At 37.4% G+C, this 25,127-nt stretch overlaps 2 protein-coding genes across 6 annotated transcripts in view; one reads left to right on the top strand and one right to left on the bottom strand.

The window, feature by feature from the left end:
* The window catches only part of LOC135072063 (TNF receptor-associated factor 4), a 95,832-nt gene extending 79,424 nt beyond the window's left edge, over positions 1-16,408 (top strand). For 3 of the 5 annotated variants that reach the window (XM_063966006.1, XM_063966005.1, XM_063966007.1), the window contains 6 exons: positions 3,376-3,480; positions 11,076-11,237; positions 11,892-12,041; positions 12,840-13,007; positions 13,471-13,731; positions 14,395-16,408. In XM_063966006.1, the coding sequence (XP_063822076.1) occupies positions 3,376-3,480; positions 11,076-11,237; positions 11,892-12,041; positions 12,840-13,007; positions 13,471-13,731; positions 14,395-14,748 (1,200 nt within the window). In that variant the 3' untranslated portion in view covers positions 14,749-16,408. Of the gene's footprint in view, positions 1-2,998; positions 3,094-3,188; positions 3,299-3,375; positions 3,481-11,075; positions 11,238-11,891; positions 12,042-12,839; positions 13,008-13,470; positions 13,732-14,394 lie in introns of those variants that run through there. The other 2 variants (XM_063966009.1, XM_063966008.1) reach the window with 2 other exon arrangements.
* Positions 16,409-16,761: 353 nt separating this feature from the next.
* LOC135072308 (probable DNA replication complex GINS protein PSF2) lies at positions 16,762-19,216 on the bottom strand. Its single transcript, XM_063966241.1, has 3 exons — positions 18,905-19,216; positions 17,639-17,909; positions 16,762-17,171 (listed from the first exon to the last, which is right to left on the bottom strand). Exons 1-3 carry the CDS (start codon positions 19,147-19,149, stop codon positions 17,097-17,099), a joined length of 591 nt encoding a protein of 196 aa, XP_063822311.1. The 5' UTR covers positions 19,150-19,216; the 3' UTR covers positions 16,762-17,096.
* Between the last annotated feature and the right edge of the window lie 5,911 nt (positions 19,217-25,127).

Below are 25,127 nucleotides of genomic sequence, written 5' to 3' on the forward strand. Positions count from 1 at the left end.
TAGTATCGTAGAAATTCCTTTACGCCATGTTTACACTAATCGGCCCTAAGAATCTACAAACTCCCGCCATTCTCGTAATTGGAACGCAACTGACATAACAAAGATCGCGACGGAAAACAGATGCGTTCTGCGATTAAAATTTATTATTTTTTTCTTTACGGCCAGCAATAATAGTAAGTAAATGCAGTATTAGAATGAAAAAACAAATGATATAAAATGGCCAGTACATTTTTTTAACTAAATTCTACAGCAGCGTCAAATAGTTTGTGACACTCAAAGTGGTCAAAAAGTTGACAACACAACCAAAGATGTATTGCAAACTTTTTGGCTACTTTGGATGTCATGAACTTTGTGACGTTGAGACTGTACGACTTAGAAATCTAGCAATAGAAATATTGCTAATGGATCGTTTTAAACAGTTTAAAATTGTAACTCATTTTTAAGCAACAAGAGTAGCATATCCTGTTTAATAACTATAATTTATCAGTTTTACAAAGTAATGGGTGCGCAACGGAAACGTTAAATGAATTGTAACACAAAACAATAATTGTGAGGCAAAAATAACTTGTGTTTACGTAAAGCGGAGAGTATGGCCCATAACATAATACAGGAGCAGTTGCTGACAAGCAATTAAAACGTTATTTATTGTCTTCATTCGTTTTGATGATGAACGAAATAATTAATTGTGAAATTAAGTGTTTTTTTAGCTAATTGCGTTCTCCATTTGAGACTCGGTAACTTTAAATACCAGTGTATTCCAGAATGGGTGTCCCAGAATGGGTGAATCAAACTGCTAGGGGAGGGTAGCTCTACTAATGTACTATCCCTAAAAAATAAGAAAAAAATTTTTTGAGTTCGGAATATTTTTTTAACAAGCAGTTTGATTCAAGAACAGATGTAACAAGGTTTGTAACCTTGTTTGGTACATTATGAGCGTATAAGGAATAAAATGTTATCTAATTACTAGTCAAGCTCCCGCCCACGGGGTGGTTCAGAGATAAGTTGCATCACGACACCCACACGGACAGACAGACAAACGGGCAACCTTCGTAGATCGGTAGATTCGCTGGACCTTGACAAATATACCTATTAAATTAATAGTCAGCATTTGTTATGTAACTACAATATATATTGGTATTTTAAATTTATGTAGCCCTAAAGTTATTGTATATTCCCAAATGCTACTTGTAGCGACATCTGCCGGCACCGGCTTGAAGCTGTCTCAAGAAAATTCAAGGAAACTTGACTTTTCATGTAAATGAAAATTCTGAATTGTTTCTGCTTAATTTGTCGAGATAGTAAATTCGATAACTGAGTTTTCTTTACATTTTTTGGTGATGATTACAAAACTTCATAAACTGTCTCACAAGGAAGCACTTGTGAAATGAATGTCTAGGATCTAAGGACAGTTGTATTGAGTAATTAAACTATTAATAACCAAACTCCTTGTTGACACAAGCTACCTACTGAAATCCGTGATTAAATGAATTAAGCATATAAATAAATTAGCAACCACTTTAATGTTATTTCAAATCCTGCTTGTGTGGGTGTGGGAGCTACCCACCTGCCTGCGTCTGATAGGTAAATTAACTTTAATTGCATTTTGCAACCTTTTTCAATGATCATTCGCTGGCCCAAGATTTATTACTTCACTAGCTTTCCGCCCGCGGCTTCGCCCGCGTGGAATTTTGTCTGTCACAGAAAAACTTTATCGCGCGCGTCCCTGTTTCAAAAACCGGGATAAAAACTATCCTATGTTCTTTCCCGGGACTCAAACTATCTCTATGCCAAATTTCATCAAAATCGGTTGCGAGGTTTAAGCGGGAAAGCGTAACAGACAGACAGACAGACAGACAGACAGACAGACAGACAGACAGACAGAGTTACTTTCGCATTTATAATATTAGTTGGGATTTATCGATACAATGATCGTGTCTCTATGGCTAATGGTCCCTGACGTCTTCTAATCTTATCGTCCGTGTAACTGGCGGAGTGGTTAACATCAACTCGATGCCAATGATATCTTACAAATGGCAGAGTAACATCCTCATTTTCTAACTCTCCTTTTGCCGCAGCAGCCGTTCGCGCCACAAAGTCCTAACCGCCGTCTAAGTTCGGAAACCAGCGCCGTTCCGATCCTGCGCTGTTTACGATACAACGAGTTCTATAATTGAACGATGCGGGAGAGTTCAACACATCGCGGTCCATCTTTTTAGAATACGACACAAATAACATTCTATATTTGAAAATTTAAACATCACCAACTTTGAGAGCACCTATGTTTGCCCACCAAAACACGCAACTTTCAGATTTATCCGTCAGTTTTAGGGGTTATAGTTCTGTATCGCCGTTGATAGAACTAGGTGCGTTGTTTTGCTTATGGAATATAGATTCTGAGGTGGTACGGTTATGCAGCAGCCATGCCGATGACCACATGCATCAATGTTTGTAAATAGAACGCTGCGTACTACGCGCAGCATTTGATCTTTCACGCTAACGAAATGTGTCACATCCAACGCTTGTTCCCTGAGCTGTTACACAAACGACCCGACCAAGACTTAGCGATGGAGAATAAACAGACACGTGTCGCCCTAATTATACTAAAGCGTTGTTTGTTATTCTCCGCTCATAGTAAAAGGCGTTTTGTGACTGGTGACAACTCCGCTAGTAGATGCCGTGGATGTTTCAAATCTTAATTCAACAGTTTGTTTACAAACATCATTTGTTTATCTTAATTATGTAGTCAACTATCACATGCCATTCATTTATAGTGCGTCGATTTCGGAGAATTAGCTGGTCTATGTGAAGGGAACTCGTTCAAAAGAATCTAACAAGTGTGTTTGCTCATTCCATTATCCAGCTGGTTTGGGAAGTGAAAAATCACGCTTATCTCGACATACTAGGGAGCGGTGGTCCACGAGCCATCTGTTCGTTGCACTCATAAAGATAACGAAGGCGTACCTACAAACGGGAACGCATTCATTTCATATCAGGCCCTTCTAGTGAACACTCCTGCGTCCAATTTATTACGCGCGAAAAACGAGCGGCCATTTTGCATATTTCCGAACGATGTGTTCCATATTCGAGCGCACGGTGCGTACAGCTCACGCTTGTTTTATATTCTCTTTTTGAGATGTGGTTTATTTTTAATCGCGTTGTCCTATTTAATCCGTTATTCCACGCAGCCAGCGCCTCAATCAGTCTTAGCGGCAACCGTTGCTTTTGACGTTGTGTTTCTTGTTCTAGATTACTTTAAAAAATCAAAATGATAAAGTTTATAATTTCTAAAATCAAAAAGGTTGTTAGTTATTATTTAATCGTGACATTTTAGTGTTTTTGTGTGCAGTGTTTACAATGTTGGTATCTTTGTTCCAGATATACCCAGATCCAGAGTCGGAGAAGGCGATTATGGGATCTGTGGTGTACTGCATCCACCACAAGGAAGGATGCCAGTGGTCCGACGAACTACGCAAATTGAAGGTACTTTATCTTTGAATCGTAAACATTTATATGCGTAAATAGATAAGTAGTGGGCGTGCAATCGATCATTTTGTGTGCTGACTGCTGACACGTCACGTCCGACATATTTCGTTATCTGTGACACCTTTTATTCGAATACGTTACGCACGTACTTTCCTGGATAGCCATGTTTGTTTAATGAGTTTATATTAATGTCAAATAGATAGCCGGTTATACTCGTAAGTTATCGCCATTTATTTTTATTTGATTAACACATTCTGTTCGCGATCGCGAGTGATACCCTATATAAAAATTGTGACATTGACAGTGGTGCCAACCGTCGTACACCCTATATTTTTTAAGTTTCTCTCTCTGCCTTGTGGAACCGATCAGTACACACGTCTGTTGAAATTATTTCGCATTTTTACTTCAAAATATACCTGGCCCCCCTTCATGGTCCTGGATCGAGCCAGATTATTATTGCAATCGAGAAACCGCTACGAGGATTTCACGGAAAGCGCAGTTATTTGCATTGGGGATTGCGCGTCGTCAAAGAGTGGTCGAGGTTCAAAGTCCAACGGATAAAACGCGTGAGCAAAGTGGTATAAAAAGTGATTAATTTTAGGACCCAGCACTCTAATAAGGTATATTTTAACTGTAATTGTAAGGATATATCAGGTTAGTAATCATTAATGTGTATTTTATGCAAAATTTGTGAAATAATGACTGTGTAACCTGGTGTAACCGATTTACCTACCCGTTACAATTTAAATGTAGCAGTGTAGATACATTTGGCAATCTGTTAAGCTAGTTAAATCTTATTATTTTGTTAATACATTCGCAATAAAGTGCCGAATAATTTATCTAGTATTTGTTTAAGCCAAATTATCATTATTTTAACACTCACTGTAACGGTCGTGATTTTTGTAGGTTATAATTCCACTTTATATTTTCGTATTTATTGTGAATATTAGTCTCAATAATAATTTCCAATCATTGTAATTTAATTAATTTATCCATATTCCGTATTAATTGTTTTTATATTTTCTAATAATTGCATCTATTCCACACCTCAATTCACTCATTTGTTATAACGTTCTATAGATATTGTATAAATAGTACTAAGTACATAAGTAAAAGTTTTCAATTGTATACATTCCAGGATGACAAGTGAATTGAAAGTACCAAGCCGACCTCAGTCTCCCAAAATGATGGACGATAAGGACTTAAAAAGGATACGTGGAAGCATAAAAGGTCGTCTCACTGCATTTTCCAATCATTTGGCCGGTTTGGAAGGATCCTCGCTAAGTTGTCAGGATGCCAGGGAGTTACAATTGCGAATCGGTAAGGTTGAACATTTATACGATTCATACGATGAGGTGCAGTTGAAAATTGAGTGTGCGTGTGATGATGATCTGCAAGTTAGTGAACGGAATGAGTTTGAAGGAAATTATTATCGCGTCCTTGCCAAGGCACAAGAAATTCTAGACATTTATCGTAAGTCACAAGATAAATTAGATGCGCAATCAATCGGTAGTCGTTCCAACAATCAAAAACTTGTTAAATTGCCCACGATACAATTGCCAAAATTTAGTGGCTCATATGAAACTTGGATGGAATTTCACGATACCTTTTCCAGTTTGATTGACAATAACGATCAAATTGATGAGGTAAATAAATTCCACTATTTAAGGGCATCTTTGGAAGGGTCAGCTGCTGTGGTAATTAATTCCATTGAGTTTTCAGCTAAAAACTATTCTGTTGCGTGGAAACTCTTGTGTGATCGTTTTGATAACAAACGTTTATTGATACAAAATCATATTTCAGCTTTATTCAATATTGAATCGATCACAAAAGAATCCTCGATTAATTTAAAGGGAATTATCGATCAGGTTAATAAGAATTTGCGGTCCTTAGAATCCCTAGGAGAACCTGTCGATCATTGGGATACATTATTAATTTATATCATCACAAAAAAGCTAGACTCCAAAACATATCGTGAGTGGGAGGAACACAAGAGTTCATTGCCTAATGATAAGCCAATAAGTCTAGAATTCTTACTTAGTTTTATACGTAATCGCGCAGACTTACTTGAGACTATTGAGCTATCACAAAATAATATCATGTCAAAGAGCAAACCTGCAACTAAAATAAAGGCAATGGTATCTTATCAGAGCAATCAAAATAATGATTCGAATGCATGTTCACTAAAACCATGCCCTAATTGCAGTGATAATCATTTTTTAAACAATTGTCCTAGGTTTCTTGCATTGACTAGCGAAGCACGGTATAAGTTACTGCCTAGTTATAGGATATGTTTTAATTGTTTCCGTAGTGGACATTATGCTAATTCATGTAAGCGTCCTGGTTGTAAAATATGCAAACGCAAACACCATACGCTCATTCACATTAACGAGATAGGAGCATCAAAGCAAATGTCTACACCTATACCTATAACTAGCGCCCAAACAGCTGATTGCGATAACGGCACTCGTACAAAAAACTCGATGCCTACAGGTGCGCATGGTTCGAGCGTTGCACTCTCGGGAAGCGTCTCCGCCGCATGCGACGCGTCAGATCAGTGTGAGGTTTTGTTGTCGACTGCATTAGTAAAACTGCGAGACTGTTATGATCGCGAAGTCGTCGCTCGCGCCATTTTAGACAGCGGCAGTACGTCGTGCCTGTTGACCGAACGGCTATTTAAACAATTAAACTTGCCAGCTGATCGCACTGATAGAATCGTCGTAGGTATAAATAATAAAACATCGAACATAAATAAAATGTGTCGTTTGCCTATTACGTCTTTGTGTGAAACTTATTCAATTAACTTAAATTGTTTTATTCTTCCGTCGATCACAGATAGTGTTCCCGGGTGTAAAATTAATGTAAGGAATTTAAACATTCCGTCTGATATTTGTTTAGCGGACCCTCAGTTTAATTCGCCCGCCGCCGTTGATATGATCATCGGCGCTGATGTTTTTTGGGACATTTTAGGCTCGCAAAACATTAAGTTAGGTGATGGAAAACCAATACTTTATGAAACTAGACTAGGATGGATAGTCTCCGGCCCTGTTAGTCGCGGTCGTGTATCTGATTTTCCACACATTAAATGCAACTTTACTCAGGTTGATCCATTGACTTCACATTGCACTGAAGATGACATTCAAGCCCAACTTACGCGGTTTTGGCAGCTCGAAGAAGTTAGCCCTCAGTCATCTCATTATTTTCCAGAGGAGAAGCAATGTGAAGAACATTTTGTAAAAAATACAACTCGCCTCTCAGACGGTAGATTCTGTGTTAGGATCCCATTAAAGCAAACACCAAGCGTGTTAGGTGATTCTTATCAGCGAGCTAAACATTGTATGTTATCATTAGAACGTCGACTCAAAAAAGATTCGTTATTTAGTAAAATGTACAATGACTTCATGGTAGAATACGAATCGTTAGGTCACATGACTGAGTGCGAACCGATCACATCGGTCCCTCATTATTTCATTCCTCATCATGGAGTTCTTCGTGAAAGTAGCACTACGACCAAACTTCGCGTCGTATTTAATGCAAGTAGTCCAACCACTACAGGTGTTTCATTTAATCAGCTTCAAATGATTGGGCCTACAGTTCAAGATGACCTACTTTCAATCCTTCTACGATTTAGGCAGCATAAATATGTGATTGTAGCAGACGTAGAAAAAATGTATAGATGCATAGAAGTCGATGCCGTAGACAGACCGTTGCAACAAATTATTTGGCGTGACCAAAATCATCCCAATTCGCAACTGAAATGTTATGCTTTGAACCGGGTAAGCTACGGCACCGCTAGTGCTCCATTTCTCGCTACTCGTTGCCTAAAACAAATTGGTCTAGAATGTAGAGACTCTCAAATAGGTGAAATCATTATCCATGATTTTTACGTCGATGATTTCTTGAGTGGTGGTGATGAAATTGAACAAGTTTTATACATACGTAATCAAGTAACAGCTGAGTTAGCCTCTGCTTGCATGCCTCTCAGAAAATGGAAGTCCAATGAGCCTCAATTATTGCCTAAGACTGATAAGTCATCTCCCGATGTAAACATTTGTGACTCTGGCGCCGGTAAAACACTGGGCCTCGGGTGGCACTCAGTTTTAGACGAATTTTACTTTCCAATCAGTTCAATAGCCAAAGGAAACACAAAGCGTGATATACTTTCTGTAATTGCCAAAATATTTGATCCATTAGGCCTTCTTTCACCTTGTGTCATCCTCATGAAAATTCTATTACAGAGACTATGGCTACAAAAACTGTCCTGGGATGATGAGCTACCTGTGGACATACACCAAACTTGGACGGAGCTGGTCCAAGGCCTCCCGGGTCTAAACAGCTTACGCATACCGCGACGTGTTATCTGTGATTCAGCTTCGCGGCTGGAATTACACATTTTCACAGATGCGTCTGAGCGTGCGTACGGCTCCTGTGTGTATGTTCGTAGCATTAATTGTGAAGGTGAGGTCTCAGTCCATTTATTACTTGCCAAGAGTAGAGTTGCTCCAATCAAGCCGACAACAATACCACGCCTCGAGCTATGCGGCGCCGTAGTGGGTGCTCATTTGTACGAGAAAGCAATTGCTGCACTACGATTGCAAGTCAACCAAGTCATTTTTTGGAAAGACTCAATGGTCGTCATTGGTTGGCTCAAAATGTTGCCTTCGAAGTTGCAACCATTCGTACGCAATCGCATAGCCGAAGTTTTAGACAAAACCGGTGACTGTACTTGGCGACATGTTCCGTCTGAGGAGAATCCCGCAGATTTAATATCTCGTGGAGTTAGCATAGAATCTCTTCAGTCGCTTAATTCATGGTGGCACGGACCAGATTATTTAAAACGCGATCCATCGCACTGGCCTGCAACCCCAACAGCGCCTAGTACAGCCGGTGATTTGCCTGAAACTCGAAAGGAGGTAACTTTAATTGTAAACTGTGAAACTCAAAGTAAATTTATTGATTTTAGTCGTTTTTCGAAACTTTCTAGACTTCAACGCACTGTGGCTTATGTGCTTAGATTCATAAATAATTGCAAAAAGGGAACGATGCGAACAACAAGCTTCTTAAATGCTTGTGAATTAGATGAAGCACTAATTGTAATTTTAAAACAATCGCAAATGCAATCATTCCCAGAATATGATTTATTAATGAAAAATAAGGATTTACCTAGTAAAAGCCCACTAATTAAATTCAATGTTTACTTAGATGATAATAATTTAATTCGCGTTGGTGGTCGTTTAGATAATTCAGAATTTTCATTTGAAAAGAAACATCCTATCATTATACAGTCCACTCATTTAGTAACTAAATTAATTTTTGAATATGAACATAATAAATTGATGCATGCCGGCCCTCAACTACTATTGGCTACCATCAGGGAAACTTACTGGCCGATAGGCGGCCGCAACTTAGCAAGAAAATGTTATCGTCAATGCGTACGTTGTAATCGCATGAAGGGTAAGACTTTTAACCCATTAATGGGAAATTTGCCGCAGCAGCGACTTCAACCAGGTGGATACCCATTTGATAGTGTAGGCGTAGATTATGCAGGCCCTATGGCTGTCGCTAATCGCACAGGCCGTGGCTGTAGACTCACTAAATCGTACATTGCAATTTTTGTATGTTTCACGACCAAAGCGGTACACCTTGAGCTAGTGGGTGATTTAACAAGTAATAATTACCTTCTCGCGCTGCGCAGATTCATCTCACGCAGAGGAAAACCCTCTCACATATTTTCAGATAACGGTACCTCATTCGTAGGAGCGGTTAACGAGATTTCGAAATTCTTGAAAGGCAATTGTGATTCATTGGCTTCGGACATAGCGCAGGAAAGTATTAATTTTCATTTCATACCTGCGTATAGTCCTAATTTTGGAGGTCTCTGGGAGGCTGGCGTTAAGTCAGTTAAATTTCATTTGAATAGAGTGCTGGGAAATTGTAATCTTACGTTTGAAGAGCTCACTACCACTTTAGTGCAAATCGAGGCGATACTTAACTCTCGGCCACTCTCTCCGTTGTCATCGGACCCCGCAGACCTGACGCCACTCACGCCCGGCCACTTCCTCATCGGCCGCCCTCTCACCGCCCTGCCGAACTCCAGCTACGCAGACTGCCCCATCAGCAGGTTATCACGATTTCAACGCATTGAGCAATTACGCCAACACTTTTGGACGAGATGGAGCAAAGAGTACATTGCAGAACTTCAGCAAAGAGCCAAATGGCATTCATGCAAGTACTCCCTAGAAGTCGACACGCTTGTTCTGCTGAAAGAAGATGGACTTCCACCTCTAAAATGGAAACTTGGGCGTATTGTCAAAGTCTTTCCTGGTGCCAGTGATGGGATCTGTCGAGTTGCTGACATACAGACTGCAAACGGCATCGTACGGCGTAGCTTCAGCAAGATTGTTCCGTTGCTCCCAGAAGAAGACGTTTCGGTTGAAGGACGAGCCTTCAACGCGCGGGGGCATGTTCGCGATCGCGAGTGATACCCTATATAAAAATTGTGACATTGACAGTGGTGCCAACCGTCGTACACCCTATATTTTTTAAGTTTCTCTCTCTGCCTTGTGGAACCGATCAGTACACACGTCTGTTGAAATTATTTCGCATTTTTACTTCAAAATATACCTGGCCCCCCTTCACATTCTTCTAGGTACTTTCGTTTATTATTTACTGTAGTAAAGTGATTGTTGTTCACTGTAGACAAAATAAATATTCCATTAATCTAAATATACCTATTATCATCGACATTGACAACTTTATTAATATATTTATCAGAACTTCACTGATTAAGATTAACGAAAACGGCGATAAATGAAAATACCACACGGCATTAATTATTTGGTCAAGGACATCTAAATAATCCAGATGATCTTGTTCCAAAAAATCGTGTTCGTTGTAATAATTGCACGCTTCTGCATTATAAAAGTAAAAAATTGTGAAGGGTAAATACTTAACTGACAAAATCGATTCATCACACTTTATGGCTGAGTTTCACCATCTTAATTTAACTTTGACATACGTCAAGAATCTGTCAAACTCCATACAAAATACACCGGTTATCGTTATAGTCACGGTTAGTTAGGTGGTGCAACTCAGCCTAAGTTTCATAAATTGAAGGAAATCCCAACTAATATTATAAATGCGAAAGTAACTCTGTCTGTCTGTCTGTCTGTTACGCTTTCCCGCTTAAACCTCGCAACCGATTTTGATGAAATTTGGCATAGAGATAGTTTGAGTCCCGGGAAAGAACATAGGATAGTTTTTATCCCGGTTTTTGAAACAGGGACGCGCGCGATAAAGTTTTTCTGTGACAGACAAAATTCCACGCGGGCGAAGCCGCGGGCGGAAAGCTAGTTCGTTATAAACGTGAATAAGTAAGGACGCACAAAATTTTCAAGAGTTATGGAGTCGAATGTGATGACTCTGTGGCATCGACCAATCCTTCACGAATACTACTAAAATTTTCCCGCACAAAAAATGTCTAGCCGCGATTTCTTACGTTGTTGCCCTAATCCCCGACGCCCTATCCCATCAATGGATTGTGAACTTTCTTCCACGATAAGTTTTAACCCAATTTCTATTCCTATGCGCAGGCGCACCTCAACACGTGCAAGCACGACGCGGTGCTATGCGCGGCGCAGTGCGGGGCCATGATCCCTCGCGTGCTGATGCAGGATCACCTGCGGTACACCTGCCCGCGGCGCCGCGCCAACTGCGAGCACTGTCATAAGGAGTTCTCGGGGAGCGCTCTTGAGGTGGGTGTACTTTGCAGCAGATTTTTTTGGTGTATTGTATTGGTAAATTGAAGGCCCATGTTTTTACAGTGGAGACCAATGATGATGATGATAATTGTAGAGAGTGGACTCTCAACTTCTTTCTAACTAGCCTTTTTCATTTTAGCCACGATAGTCGAACGGTGAAGGTATCGGACTGGGCGACTCGTGATCCGGGGGACGCGGGTTCGGTCCCCGCCGCCGCTCGACTATTGTGGTGATCTCACTCGTGATAAGCATATTTTAGCTTAGTGCGAGGGGCTAACGTGACTAATTTGTGTAATAACAAATTACCTACTAGATAATAATCTTCAAAAAAATATTTCATCTATTAAAAGACCAATGGTTAATGTTTCAAGATCCCTAACTTTGCTAATGTGTAAAATATGGATGGTTGGGTTTATCAAGGAGAGTTCAAATGCTTTCTATCCGAATGACCTTTTGCAACCCAAAACCTAAAACGCATCTTTTAGTAGTATTAGTAAGTATAACTACTGTATAACTTTAGCCCCCTTTAGGTAAATATGATTAGAATACCCAACTTTGCTACACATCTCTCGCAGAAGCTTCTTTGTCAGTTTGAAAATTATTTTTGCATTTCACGATTTCTAATGGGTTTCCATACTCTAATTCTAGGAGCACCAAGGCAACTGCGGACACGAGCCGGTCTACTGCGAGAACAAGTGTGGAGCCAAGGTCCAGAGGCGCCATACACAGCAGCACATCCAGCAGCACTGCAGCAAGAGGCTGGTGCCTTGCAGGCATTGCGGGCAGAGGTATACACAGGTAAGAACTTCGTTCTATCGATTACTATGTAGACAGGGACATAACATGCTCTTTTGCTGTCAGTACGGTTCTGCTTCTCCCCATTTTGTGATGGCAATAATTTAGTCATAATAATATTTTGAGGCACACCTTAGGTCAAGGCTGGCCCAATAGACTTTCCAGATGAGCAAAATTTCTTAGACTGTGGCGACGCCGGGTCATAGTTTACAAGATATGCACCGTTTCTTTTGCCAGGAAATGCATTACATAGCATAGCCAACAGTATTACCTAAAGCACCTGATTCAAAGTTCTTTACTTCAGTGGCAAATTATTGTACCCAAAGCGGGTAATCACATTCGAGAAGCTTTTTGTAGTGCATTCCGAAACAAGAATTTGAGCTAAGGAAACGGAAGTACCTAAATACCGAATTCGCAAATGACTATCGCATGAGTAATGCTGTGTGCATTTTTTACTCGTGATAAAAAATGTAATTCGGAAACTCGGTTCAGCTACGTTGTATTTTTTCTTACAAATCCAGCTAAATACGGCTTGACTACTAATAAAAACTACATCTGTGAAGGCAAGATTAATCTACAGTGCAAATGAGATAGTCCTACCACTTTAGCGCTCACCAGTTGGTGCCACTGTCTTCGCTAACTAGCAAGTGACAGGACCTTACTCTACAGTGGCGCTAACTGGTAAGCGCTAAAACGATAGCCCTCATTAGCTGCTCGTTATTTCACTCAACACTCCTCCCAAGTCAACGGGTTAAAACCCAACCCCCAATCATCATTATTAACCCTTCTCCCTTCCCTCAGGACACAGTAACCGCGCACGGAGCGACTTGCGCGCGCGCACCCGTCCCGTGCCCGCAACGGTGCGCGGCCGCGCCCGTGCCGCGCGATGAGTTAGACGCGCACCTACGCGATCACTGCGCGGCCGCTGGCGTCGCGTGCGCGTTCAGAGACGCCGGGTGCAGGTTTAAGGTGAGCATTTTTAATGGATTTCTTTATTGGCAAGCTTAAGAGCAAGGCACTAAGGTTTGATATACAGGGTGTCCCATAAAGAGCGTGTCAAACTTAAGGAGATTGACCATATTATTATCATCTCCTTAAGTTTGGCACGCACTTTGGGACATAAAAAGCGCCTGTATAAACTTCACCAACTTTTCTGTTCACGCGAAGTGCCACCTTTTTTCCGTGGCAACTGGCGACCAAACCTCTTCATGAGCTTTTATTTCTGCCAATGTCAAGTGAACGGCCGGCAGTTCGTTTTATACATTTTTGGACATGTTAAATAGTTTTCAAATGCCTTGTTAATCTATCAGAAAAAACAGTTCTTTTTTTCTTTTTTCAACTGGCAAGCTTTACATTTTCCGACATTCATTTAATTTGTATTGTAATAAGTTAAATCGTCAATAATTACTAACGATTCCTTTTCCTCCTCCAGGGCACAAGACAAGCTCTCGACAGGCATACAGAAGAAAGCTGCCAGCAACACCTTGCCCTCGTCTCCGCTTTAGCCACAAGACAAGCTAGACAACTGGAGTCCCTCCGAGCAGCAGTGGCGCGACTCTCAGTCAACTGCTCCGGCGCACTCGTCTGGAGGATAACGGACTGGGCTGCCAAAATGGCAGAGGCGAAGTGCAAAGATGGCGTCGAACTCCTGTCACCCATGTTCTACACAAGCCAGCATGGATACAAATTGCAGGTACGTTTTTGCTTTGAAAACGATATTTACGAGTATGACTATGACCCCACGAAAAATCCGCCTAGCACCTGAATCTGATGCTTTGAATGAGTTGCTCTCGTGTGAAAATAGGAAACTATAAATAAATCGCGTAATATCTGACCCAATTCCAACAGTAATAAAATAGAAAATAAGAAAAGCTTTGGATCGTATTTTGATGATTCTATTATGCTTTTGAGTTTGCAAAATAGATGTTAAACAATAAACTAAAAGTAGCTGAAAACGGACTAAAATTATCACAGAATGATTATAAAATTGTGTTCTGATCCCATTGGAAATGCAAATTCTCACCCGTTGTTTTTTGACATGGAAACATTTTCATTTTATCCACAAATTGGCGATTCGTTCCCGGATAACTGTGCCTTTTGTTAGTAAACAGAGGCGTTACGGCGTGGCGAATAATAACCGGTGACTAACCGTAGTAGCGTGGACCGAATTAGACGTTTACTCACGTGCCAACATCGGCTTTATATCGTTAATCCCATCTTTGCGAGTCATAATACTGTCAGTGTCTTCTATAACTGACTTGCGACTTTCAAAACATTGTCATTTGTCTTTGTTGATGATCTTTTGAAGTTTTGTTTCTTGTTATCGATGTTTCTAAAGTTTCCTTTCTTTCTCCAGGCGTCCCTATTCCTGAACGGCAACGGAGCTGGCGAGGGAACCCACATGTCGGTCTACATCAAGATTCTGCCAGGAGAGTACGACGCTCTACTCCGCTGGCCTTTCTCCCACACCGTATCCTTCACACTCTTCGACCAGAGCTCGAGTCCTGACCGCGCCTGCAATATCGTAGAAAGCTTCGTCCCTGACCCCACGTGGAAGAACTTCCAAAGACCATCCAAGGAACCTGACGCACTAGGCTTCGGCTTCCCTAGATTCGTCTCCCACGAAATGCTCAAGAAAAGGAACTTCGTCAAAGATGATGTCATGTTCCTCAGGGTCAAAGTAGACCCAAGCAAAATCGTCGCCGTATAATCTAGATCTGTAATCACTCCAAATATTGACTGCCATTTTCTCTGGACGTTAGGTTACGAATTCTGTTCATACCCAATTTTGTGCTCTTAGGGAAAGCTAGAGGAAACTAATTAGAATCTAAGTTTTTAACTAAAGATAACTTACCAATAAGTTAGTAATCGGCTGACTTCAGCGCACAAGAACTAAGAACAGTCATTGTTATCTAGTATTAAGTAATTTAAAAGTCATAGATCGTAAGTTGTACATAGTGATTTCTTAAGATACTTTGATGATAGTTGTATAAATTGTAAATAGTTAAGTTTAGACGCGCATACGCTGCATTGTTATCCTTTCACTGAAGATCTCTTGAGTTTCATTGCCGCCAGAAGAACGTAACAATCTGAGCATTGTTTCAAAGACCGCACTATCTAATGCTTCATCAGCAGAGCAGTGAGAGTTGCTTAACAAGTTTCGACTCAATTTCTTGAAAATTAGGAGTTAAGTTACTTTAGCTGCGCTCCGTACACCGACATGCGTTCTAAACCGTGCCATATTTAAAACTAAAGTAAGATACACACATTTTTATAGGGTACTGCAAAAACTGTGTGTAATTTAGTTAAAACAGTAGTTCAAACGCGTTTTTGGTTGCCTTGTCAAAGTAAAGTTAAAGGCTTTTTGAAAAATGCTTTGAACGGTTCATTAACATAGACTTACACTTTGAGACATGTTTAGTTTTGTTATTCGGCAGATCTTTGTAAATACTCTCTGTTTGCGAGTTAATTTATCAAAAAGTTTTTGTTGAAATTTATTGTAAATATTTTCTTTTCAAGAGCACTATATTTGTACATGTACAATTGTACATAGACGTTTAAAATATAAAAGAGGAAGATGCTTTTCATATCTGTTTACAAGCTGGAGTTAGACCAAAGTGTTTTGATGACTTTGCACAAAATCGAAAAAAAATCCATTTGTACATTTACTTTGCAAAGTTGATCAACATAAATGTATAACACGGCTAAAGCTGTATGTAATTATGTTTTTGTATTACGCGAAATATGTTAGACATATACTATGTAAGCTTGTTTTCGAAATGGTCTCGTGTGTGTTTTCTATTTTAGACTTTAAAACATGCCTAGTAAAGTACATTAATTAAAAATTATTTCTTATTTTACAACGAAAAGTTAAGACAATTTTTATGTGTGTGTGAAAAAATTAACAAAATTTTGATGTTATCTTCCTGAAGGCGCAGATCTCTTAAACGCTTTTAATGTAAATCTCAATGTAAAACAACATTCCAGTTTAAAAACATAATTTTAAGTCTGGCTTTCACTAATCTTTAACAGACTAAAATATGAGAACAACTAAAAATAAAAATATTAGTGTTTAGTTATTTTCAATGAATACCAGACTTTTAAAATGCAAAGTTAGTATTTTAATCTCGTGTCATCTTTCAAATTAGTATTTACTTTGTTCTTTGCTTTACTTATATGCAATTTTGTCTATAAGATTACCTAACTAGATATCGCAATCTAGATTTTAAGTACCTTAAAATAATGAAGAGACTAACGAATTTTAGCATAGTCTAGAATAGCTAAGTTAGAATGCGTTACGCAATAGTATTTAGTGATTTTGTAAATGTTTTAGATATAAGATCAAAATATATTGTTCTTGAGACAAATAATTTGAGATTTTTATTTTTATAGCATCCTTTTTCGCCATTTACCCTTAATGTGGCTCGAGTTGCCAAATCAAATGAATTTATAGATATGTAATACGAAAATAATTAACAATAAAATGAAATTATCATCTAAATTGATTATTGAAAACCTACTTTCTTTACCTAGATATCATTTGTAATAAACAGAATAATAGGTCAAAACAATAGTTATCAAAAGTTATTGGCTATTAAGATAGCTCAAAGCAATAAAGCTAGATTTAATTGGGAATACTATTGTTATGGACACAATAAATAACATTATTCTGTTGATTAAAACAATTATCATGAGGAATTTAATTATTAAATTAGACAACAAATAATTTTAACAGAGGTTTATTGAATATTTAAATTAGTTTTCTTAAGGAAGTTTTTTGCAATATAGGTTTTGTAATTTCAATTTGGACATTTGATTACATTTTAATCTGACAAATGGTTTATATTATCTCAAAATCAAATTCAAATTGTTTATTTGCTCTTTTTTATAGATGCTTTTAACTATTGATAAGTATAAAAAACAATGTAGAAAAGATTTACACAATCCAGAAAGGCATAAAAGTTTTTTCTTTGGGCAGAGAAGGCACTTAATTTTATTTCTTCATACAAAAATTCATTATCTAGCTAGCTACTTAAAAATAAAGTAAATCTAACTTATCTAGATGTTTTGTGAGCTTCCCGATTGACTGAACGTTGAGGTGTTCAAACTGGCTGTTGCAGGTCTCTTTGACGTCTGAAATCGTAAAAAAAGGATATTGTTACATGCGAACTTGGTGAGTTACATATGTGTACAATTACACATTGTATATTTTCAATAGTATTCATATTACTCAAAATATTGGTTAATTAACAGTAATATTGTGGCTTTTCCCTAGTGGGATTAATTTAGAATGAGATCTCACAAGTTAAGTCTCATTCTCACAAGTAAAATATGTTTGATATTCATTTACTAAGTGAAAATCATAAAATCTTGTGAATAAAACATATTATGATGCATTGCATTTGTAGGCTAACTAAAAAGTTCATTAATCCCCATTACGTTAAAAATAAAATCCTAATATAACTTTGGGATTAATGAACTTTTTAGTTCATTATTCCCCATTATAAGCTCCCAATTGGCGTTAACGGGGAATAGTGAACAAAAAGTTCACTAATAATAGTGGAATAAGCCCATTTGTAGTATCAACGCTTAACTCTTACCGTTTTAATTCTGTACAAATCATCCATCGCAGATGGTAATAAAGGTTTCACTGAATTGATTTCCATCAGTGTAAGGTGGTCCAGCCGACCGTAACTTCCTCCGGACTTCATCAGCGCGTCCATTGACGTCCTTAATTTAGACATCCGTATGTCCCAAATGTCTTTGATCACGGTCTTGATTTCTGACGAATTGGGAATGTCTTCAGCTGCTACACCGAGTATGAGTTTGGCTTCAACCATGTAGTGTTCATTTGGCATTTTTGTGAAAAATCTAGAAATAGAAATATCACAATGTGATTAATAAATTAGAACATAAATAAGTTAAAAGTACACTATGAATGACGTTTCAATGTTTACAAATGTTACGTGTGTAAAGATTTCCTCTACAAATTAAACTTATTGGAAAAATTATTTACCAACTTGGTGCATTATAAATTTGGTAGCTGATTAAATACGATATTTACTAGCTTGTAAACAAACACTATTTACTTATGAATGTATGTAGGTATCAAAGTATAGCCTGACCAGGAACATAAAAACCCTCGCCATGTTGCGGAAAACTAATGGTACTAATTTCTTTTAATGGCAACAGTAACTGAAAACTTCATTGACATGTCACCTTGCACGTCAATAATAAACTGTCTATTGCTGTCAAAGTGTAAACAAACTTTATTTTAAATGTGTGCAAGTGATTTTGTGAATTAAATTGCTGAAAACTTTTTATAGTCGTGAAAGAAAAGTGGTTCACAATGTGTTAAAGTATTTGTCGAAGAGAAATACTAAGGTTTCGGACAATATTTTCATTGAATAATGTTTCCGACAAAGGTTGTCAAATAGACTGACATGTCTATCGTATAGTACAGTCCACTATGAAAATTAGTTGTGGTTTGTTTCAAATGCCTATTTTAAAGATTTTTGTCACTTTGTAAGTGTTGAATTTTATGGAATTGGGAAAGAAGTACCGAGTTTGAAGCGTTCATGAGCAGACATTGTAGTTGAATAATCAAGTTCTGAATTTGATTATTGATGAGTAATAAAATAAATCCTTCTAGCTCGATTGAAGTTTAATTTAATTTGTTTCAACCAGGTTACCTATAATAAAATCTTATTCGTTAATTTATGAAAATATCAAATTAGCCCGGAAGAAAACATAAAGTTAGTCTATTAATTTAACATAGGTACGACTGTACTCAGTGTTGCACTATCAAATGCAATCGACGCGCCTCTATGCCAGGGTTTTTATGTTACTGGCCGGGCTATAGTTACCTTGAACGCTTCTCTTCCTCCTTAATATTTTCTAAAGCATCGAGTTCCATCCATTCGGGGGGCACGATGCGACACTTTTGTTTTTGTTTCAACATTATACCTAGCCACAGGGGCACGTTTAGGGGCAAACCAGCTCGAAATGGTCCAAATTCACCGCATATCAAGTATATTTTGTCGTACGAAAAGTTTGGTATTACACTCACTATCCTATTCTCCCCCAAAAACTCAATTTCATAAGGGTCCATGGTAGCTCACTTTAAGAGAGTTAAATTACTTTTGAGAAAATCACAAAAACACACAAAAAACACTCATGTTTTCGTCCCACATACAACACGACAATTTTTGACGTTCAATGTCAAATATTGGCGCGAAAACTGATACGTTGCGTTCAGAAATAAAATTAATCAGTTTGTAATTAAGGGATAAAAATGTAAGATGAATCCAATATTCAATATTCTAAGTAAAATACAGTAGTAGGTAGTTACTGCATGACATATTTTTTTCAAAAATGTATGTAAAAACGTAGACTTTTTAAAGAAGAACGGTCACGCCCCATACAAAAAAAACCCAGACCCGACAGAAACGAGACATACCTCAGTTTTTTTGTCATGTCTTAATTAGTTAAATTATATATTTTTTATATTCGAAATCTATGTATAACACCAAAATATTACCCTTTGTTTTTGTTTAGGCGTTATACAAAAACTAATACAAAATGCCTATTTATCACCAAAATTGGTAAATGGGTATTTCGCCAAAAATGGTCAATTTTGCCTAATTTCCTTGGCACGTGGCACTTGGCACTAATTTTATTTTTGTTTTTAACTATTTTTAGTTTCCCATTGCATTAAGTAGTAAAAACTAAGCTAATATATCTAGAAGGGGTGTCATAATTCGTTTTAGAAACAAAGTTATGAGGTCATAAATTTTTGGTAGCCAAGGAAATTATTATAAATATTTTTTTCTCTAAGTTTTCTTCTGTGGTTTGCTTTTTTTTTTGTTCGACCTATTTTGTGTACTTTCGCAAGCAAACATGCCATTGAATATTATATCATTACGACCTTTTTACGTTAAAAACAAGATTTTCTATATCTATTCTGATACCTATTTTTTAAAATGTAAATTTTAAACTTATTCCAATAAAGAAATAATCAAAATTTGACTTTACGCCGAATTATTAAAGGTCTTTTATAATTTCCTAGGTCATTTTATGCCACGGAAAACAAGGAAATTAGGACCAAAGAAATTAGATTTATGCCTAAAAGACACCACAGACAAAAACCTATTTACCCTATGCATTTACTATTTAAATCATGGGTTTACCCCTACAGACACTACATTTGTGTAAATAAACAATAAAATTAATCCATTGTTTAGTTGCAAAAAACCGTCCAAAGAAATTGACTTTTTAGTAAACAAAAACCCAAGGAGGGACCTATTTATGCGATTTGTCGCGAAACTGATCAACGACGTACTGTCCTGCCTCAATGGCCTCTTGGGACGAAATGGCCGAGTGTAGTGGTGCAGTGCGTTACATTCTAAGTTTTTTCGTTTCGTTACAACAATGGTTGAAACGAAGAACCAGGGAAATTATACTTTTGACTCGGACAAGAACTTAACTTCACTTTATTTTCTTCCTATAAGTATTTGACATTTAAAGTTTTTATTTTCCGATAGCCAAACGTTTTTCAAATGCAAAGAGAGTGCTATTAGAATTAAATTACGCTTCAATTTGTTATAATGAGCCTTCATTTTGGCAAACAACAGTAATGGACATAACAAGGAAATTAGAAAAACGACTTTTGATTAAGTTTTTCTACGGTATTATTTGTAGTTTCTGCTATTGTAATAGCAAAAACAAATAAAACTTTTGATGAACTTTCCCATAAAAATAGTTTAATACAGATAGATATAAAAAAACATGTGTTCGCCTGCCTGGACACAGAAAATTTACCGTTTCGGCGAAATACCCAAATGTATGTACCTAAATGTCTATTACAGCTGCTATGGAATGTATCTAGGTGACCTGGAGATACAGCCGGATTATACAGGGTGGTTATATATACATATGGAACGATAAGTGATCTCACTCGATTATTTCTAAACTATACAAGATATCGAAAAACTAGTTACTGATTCTGTAAGTGCTTCACGAGCTCTTTCAAATGGTACCAATAATAGGTTACAGATTATGGAAGCTGGTAACATTGAATTTTTGGATTTTGTAACTTCTCGTTTCCACCCTGTATAATCCAGGCTGTATCTCCAGGTCACCTAGATACATTCCATAGCAGCTGTAATAGACATTTAGGTACATACATTTACCAATTTTGGTGATAAATAGGCATTTTGTATTAGTTTTTGTATAACGCCTGAACAAAAACAAAGGGTAATATTTTGGTGTTATACATAGATTTCGAATATAAAAAATATATAATTTAACTAATTAAGACATGACAAAAAAACTGAGGTATGTCTCGTTTCTGTCGGGCCTGGGTCACAGATGACCGTTCTTCTTTTTATGATTGTACTGCTAACGCCATCTACCAATCAGATATTGAACTTTAACAGAAAGTAGAAAACTCCAACCGGACATACTTTTTCCTCTGATTTAGTTATAAAAATAGTTGATAGATGGCGGGATACAAAACTTTTTGAATAGTTTCTTTGAAAAGGTTGCATTTTATCTACTGTAAAATGAAAAAAGAATAATTTCAATGAACAGAAGGAATACAAAATTATGATGATTATTATGTATAAATTAAGTAGGTAGTAGCTGAAAGAAAATTCTTGCTTGAGCGCCAAGGCATCGACAGAATCGATGCAAATCGCTTTGGCAAAGTGCAAACTCTTAATTACTGGCAGTAAATTAGGGCGGTTGACAATGTCTCAGACGACGATATTTATGGCAAGTCTCGACGGGATGGCTCGTGCTCTGCCCCCGCCACCCTGTTTGTATAACAATGACTTTTGATGTAAAAAGGTTCCAAATTCCAATCAAGTAAGTAAAACTGTGACTCGTGTTATCTTTCGTTTTAATTAGTAGGTTTTTGGGAAGGTTTTAGGCATTCAGTTACTGGAATTCTTTAGAACCTTAGAACATGGGTAACAGTAGGTAGGTACAAGATAGGTAACCTGATTTTACATTTGGTTAAGGATAAACATTAATTTATACCTACTAAGTAGGTACTTGCTAGCCTACATTCTACGTGTTTCGGTAAGTAGGTATGTAGGAGGTACAGAGGGTTTAGAAAAAGTGCACTCACTCGTCATGTCTGTGAACAGGCGCTGCTTTCGGGGACTGGTCAATCCAAGTTATTCAAATTTATGTATGCGAGTCATTTCTACTAGTACCTTAATATGTAAGTCTAGATATTAGCACGTCACTACCTTGCTTAATATACCTACCTCGCAATCTTGTATACCCATTCTTATGATACACCATACAAGAATGCATGGTAAATTCAGTGAACTGCTCCTGAATCGAATGTACCTACTACTACTATTTCTATATATTTATATTAACCGGCAGACAGTGGTGACTGAGTTTGTTGCGGCGCTTCTTCTCAGCACTTGCCAAATGTTGGTCTCGAAGCGCTGGTAGGGTAAAAAGATTATGAGACATGTAGAGGCTCCTTAAGAGCAAAATATTTGACGATTTGTAAGTACTATTTATTAGTCTAAACAAATAAAGAAATTTTGACTTTGACTTTGCACTTTTTAAACGCAAACCAGTCGAAAAGTGGACGAAAAGCCTTTGTAGTATGGAGTTTTGACGGCTTCGATTTTCGATTCAATCAAAAAGTGCATTTTGTCTAAAGGGCGGTAACTGTCGATACCTGACTCTATTTTTATTTTATGTAGATACCTAATTTACATAACTTAAGTATTCGGTAGGTATCTTGGTATGAAAAACATCCACCCACTACAAATAAACTTCCCACCCCGGCAAATAAATTACAAATCTGTCTGCACGAGCGAAAAAACACATTGTCTCCTCTCAGATGTCTCTCCTTAAATCTGCATACAAATTCGTGAGATCGCGCAAATTCACGGAGTCATTTAAAACCCATTCCGTTTGTAGGGAAAACGGTGTTTTTTTGCCCATAAATATGTCGCGCCTTGACGCGTCGCACAGCGACATCTAGCGCCGAGCGGATTAGTACACAAGTCACGCTCGCCCACGATAGATGGCACTACGTCACTCAAATCGCGGTCGCTTGGAAGTCCTTTTCCGAGTTTGCTAATTTAACTTCCGTTTCCTTATACTTTTTTGTACTTAATATTAGAAGATAATATTATTATTGGCGAATTGGAATAAAATTACAGCTAAATACACCTTTTAACAACAGCACCAACAACACAAATAATAATAATTTAATATGCTAATTTCAATAGTTTTATTTAATAACTTATAATTCATAAGTATCACTTTTGTAGAAGTTTCTTGTAGGTAGGATTTTTAACAGACACACTAGGTAGGTTATTACAAATTATTATCAATAAGGTTAAGGGTAGTTTATTTTATTTCGGAATTCCCTTTTGTTATTTAAAGTTTATCAATTTAACTTCTAAGGAAAAATACCTATCTCACTCTAATATTAAAATAATCAAACAGTTTGAAAAACATTGTCACTACTATTTGATTTTAGATACCTAAAGCAAAGGTAGGTAGTAAGTAAGTAAGTAAGTAGATTTCGGATTTCAAAAAGTAAGTTTGAAGTGAATTATTATAATTACCACTGGCCTTTGCCGGTGCAAAGTTTTCGAAGTAACAATCTTTGTCGTCAGCGATTGCAAACATTTGGTACTTATTCCAGAACTAATAAATTAGTGGTTAATAAGTAGCTTAATTAATGGTTATTATTTAAAATGTACTATATTGAATACAATAATTTCATAACATATTATTTTTGTTAAGACATTAAATACCACTAAACGGATTCCATAATTTTTATTCTTGAAATAACTAACTGCAGGTCAGGTATTCATTAGACAGGTAGCAAAGATAATATCATAAACAAGGAGCGAATTAAATTTTATTAGCTAAATATTTCTCAACTAAGTAACATTTAAATTGTTTAATCAAAAGTTGCTTTTAAGTACCAAAAGCTTGAACATTTTGAGATGAGTTTTCCATTAAAAATTTTCATCTGATATCTTTTGAAAGTTAGTAGCGTATTCATAAAAAAGCCCTGCAAAAAAGAGTTCTTCTGCTTGTACTAAAACTTTTGTTTACTCCAATTTTCACACATTATAAAATTATTTTTAATATTCCAATAAGGTTTGACAGGTACTCAAAATGTTTGCAACTCCCTCGCCACATTACAGTCAACATAGCCGGTCTTACTTATCTACTCGGCCGAATATCCGAACTTCGCCCGCCTACTAATTAGCGCTAGATAATGAGGCAATTAGGTGCCGTACGTCTTGCTATGATGAACGAGCATTCTTCCTAGCTCTAATAACCCTGGTGTTAGACTTGATGAGCCGCTAGATGATATCTAATAACCCTGGTGTCAGATATTATGAGCTAGGTGATGATACAGTTTGATCAAACTTTGATTGATCCTTCTGTGGTACAGTGGTACAACGAGCTATTTGGCTGACAGGTTCTGGGTATTTTTCTTGGAACAATGACATTCTCATTCATTTCTCTTGATGTAATACCTATTTGTGTAATGATGATGGTGTACACTGTAGAGTCAATAATGATCAATTGCCTGCCAAAAATTACGCGCCCTTCGAAACACAAAGTGGCGGTGTTTGCTACCAGGGTTTTACTTGTGAGGTATAATTTCTACAATAGAAGAATGTTTATAATTTGTGCCTACAGGAAACTTATTCTTGACGCGTGCGATTCAAACTATGGAATTGTACAATTCACCTGCGGATTTTAAATAACTCTTAAGTCATTCATTGAATTTTGTATCCAGTTGTAGAATCACATGTATGCAGATTATGAATTCTACTAGAATCATAATGGAGTCGTAGACAAAAGAAAAAGTCTCCATAGCTTATTTACTTGCGTGAGGACACACACAAATGGGCTGATTTAAATAGCTATTTTTCAAAAAACAAATCTGAAAATCCCATCATTTCTCACCTAGACACGTAATGTATACGATCCGTCCACGATACGACCGCAATTAGCGTGTTGAGACGAAGATTTGCGCACCACTAAATCTGGCCTGTGGAGATTAAACCAACGTATTTCTTTGAA

The sequence above is a fragment of the Ostrinia nubilalis genome, chromosome 5 (genome assembly GCF_963855985.1).
Source record: "Ostrinia nubilalis chromosome 5, ilOstNubi1.1, whole genome shotgun sequence".
NCBI classification, from domain to species: Eukaryota; Metazoa; Arthropoda; class Insecta; order Lepidoptera; family Crambidae; genus Ostrinia; species Ostrinia nubilalis.

Bases quoted from the DNA above. Each gene is read 5' to 3' on its own strand.
- LOC135072308 (XM_063966241.1), bottom strand. From the start codon at position 19,149: ATGGACCCTTATGAAATTGAGTTTTTGGGGGAGAATAGGATAGTGAGT. The intron at 17,910-18,904 runs GTAACTATAGCC...TTCTATTTCTAG, and splicing joins GAGGAAGAGAAGCGTTCAAG to ATTTTTCACAAAAATGCCAA. The intron at 17,172-17,638 runs GTAAGAGTTAAG...TTACGATTTCAG, and splicing joins ATTTGTACAGAATTAAAACG to ACGTCAAAGAGACCTGCAAC.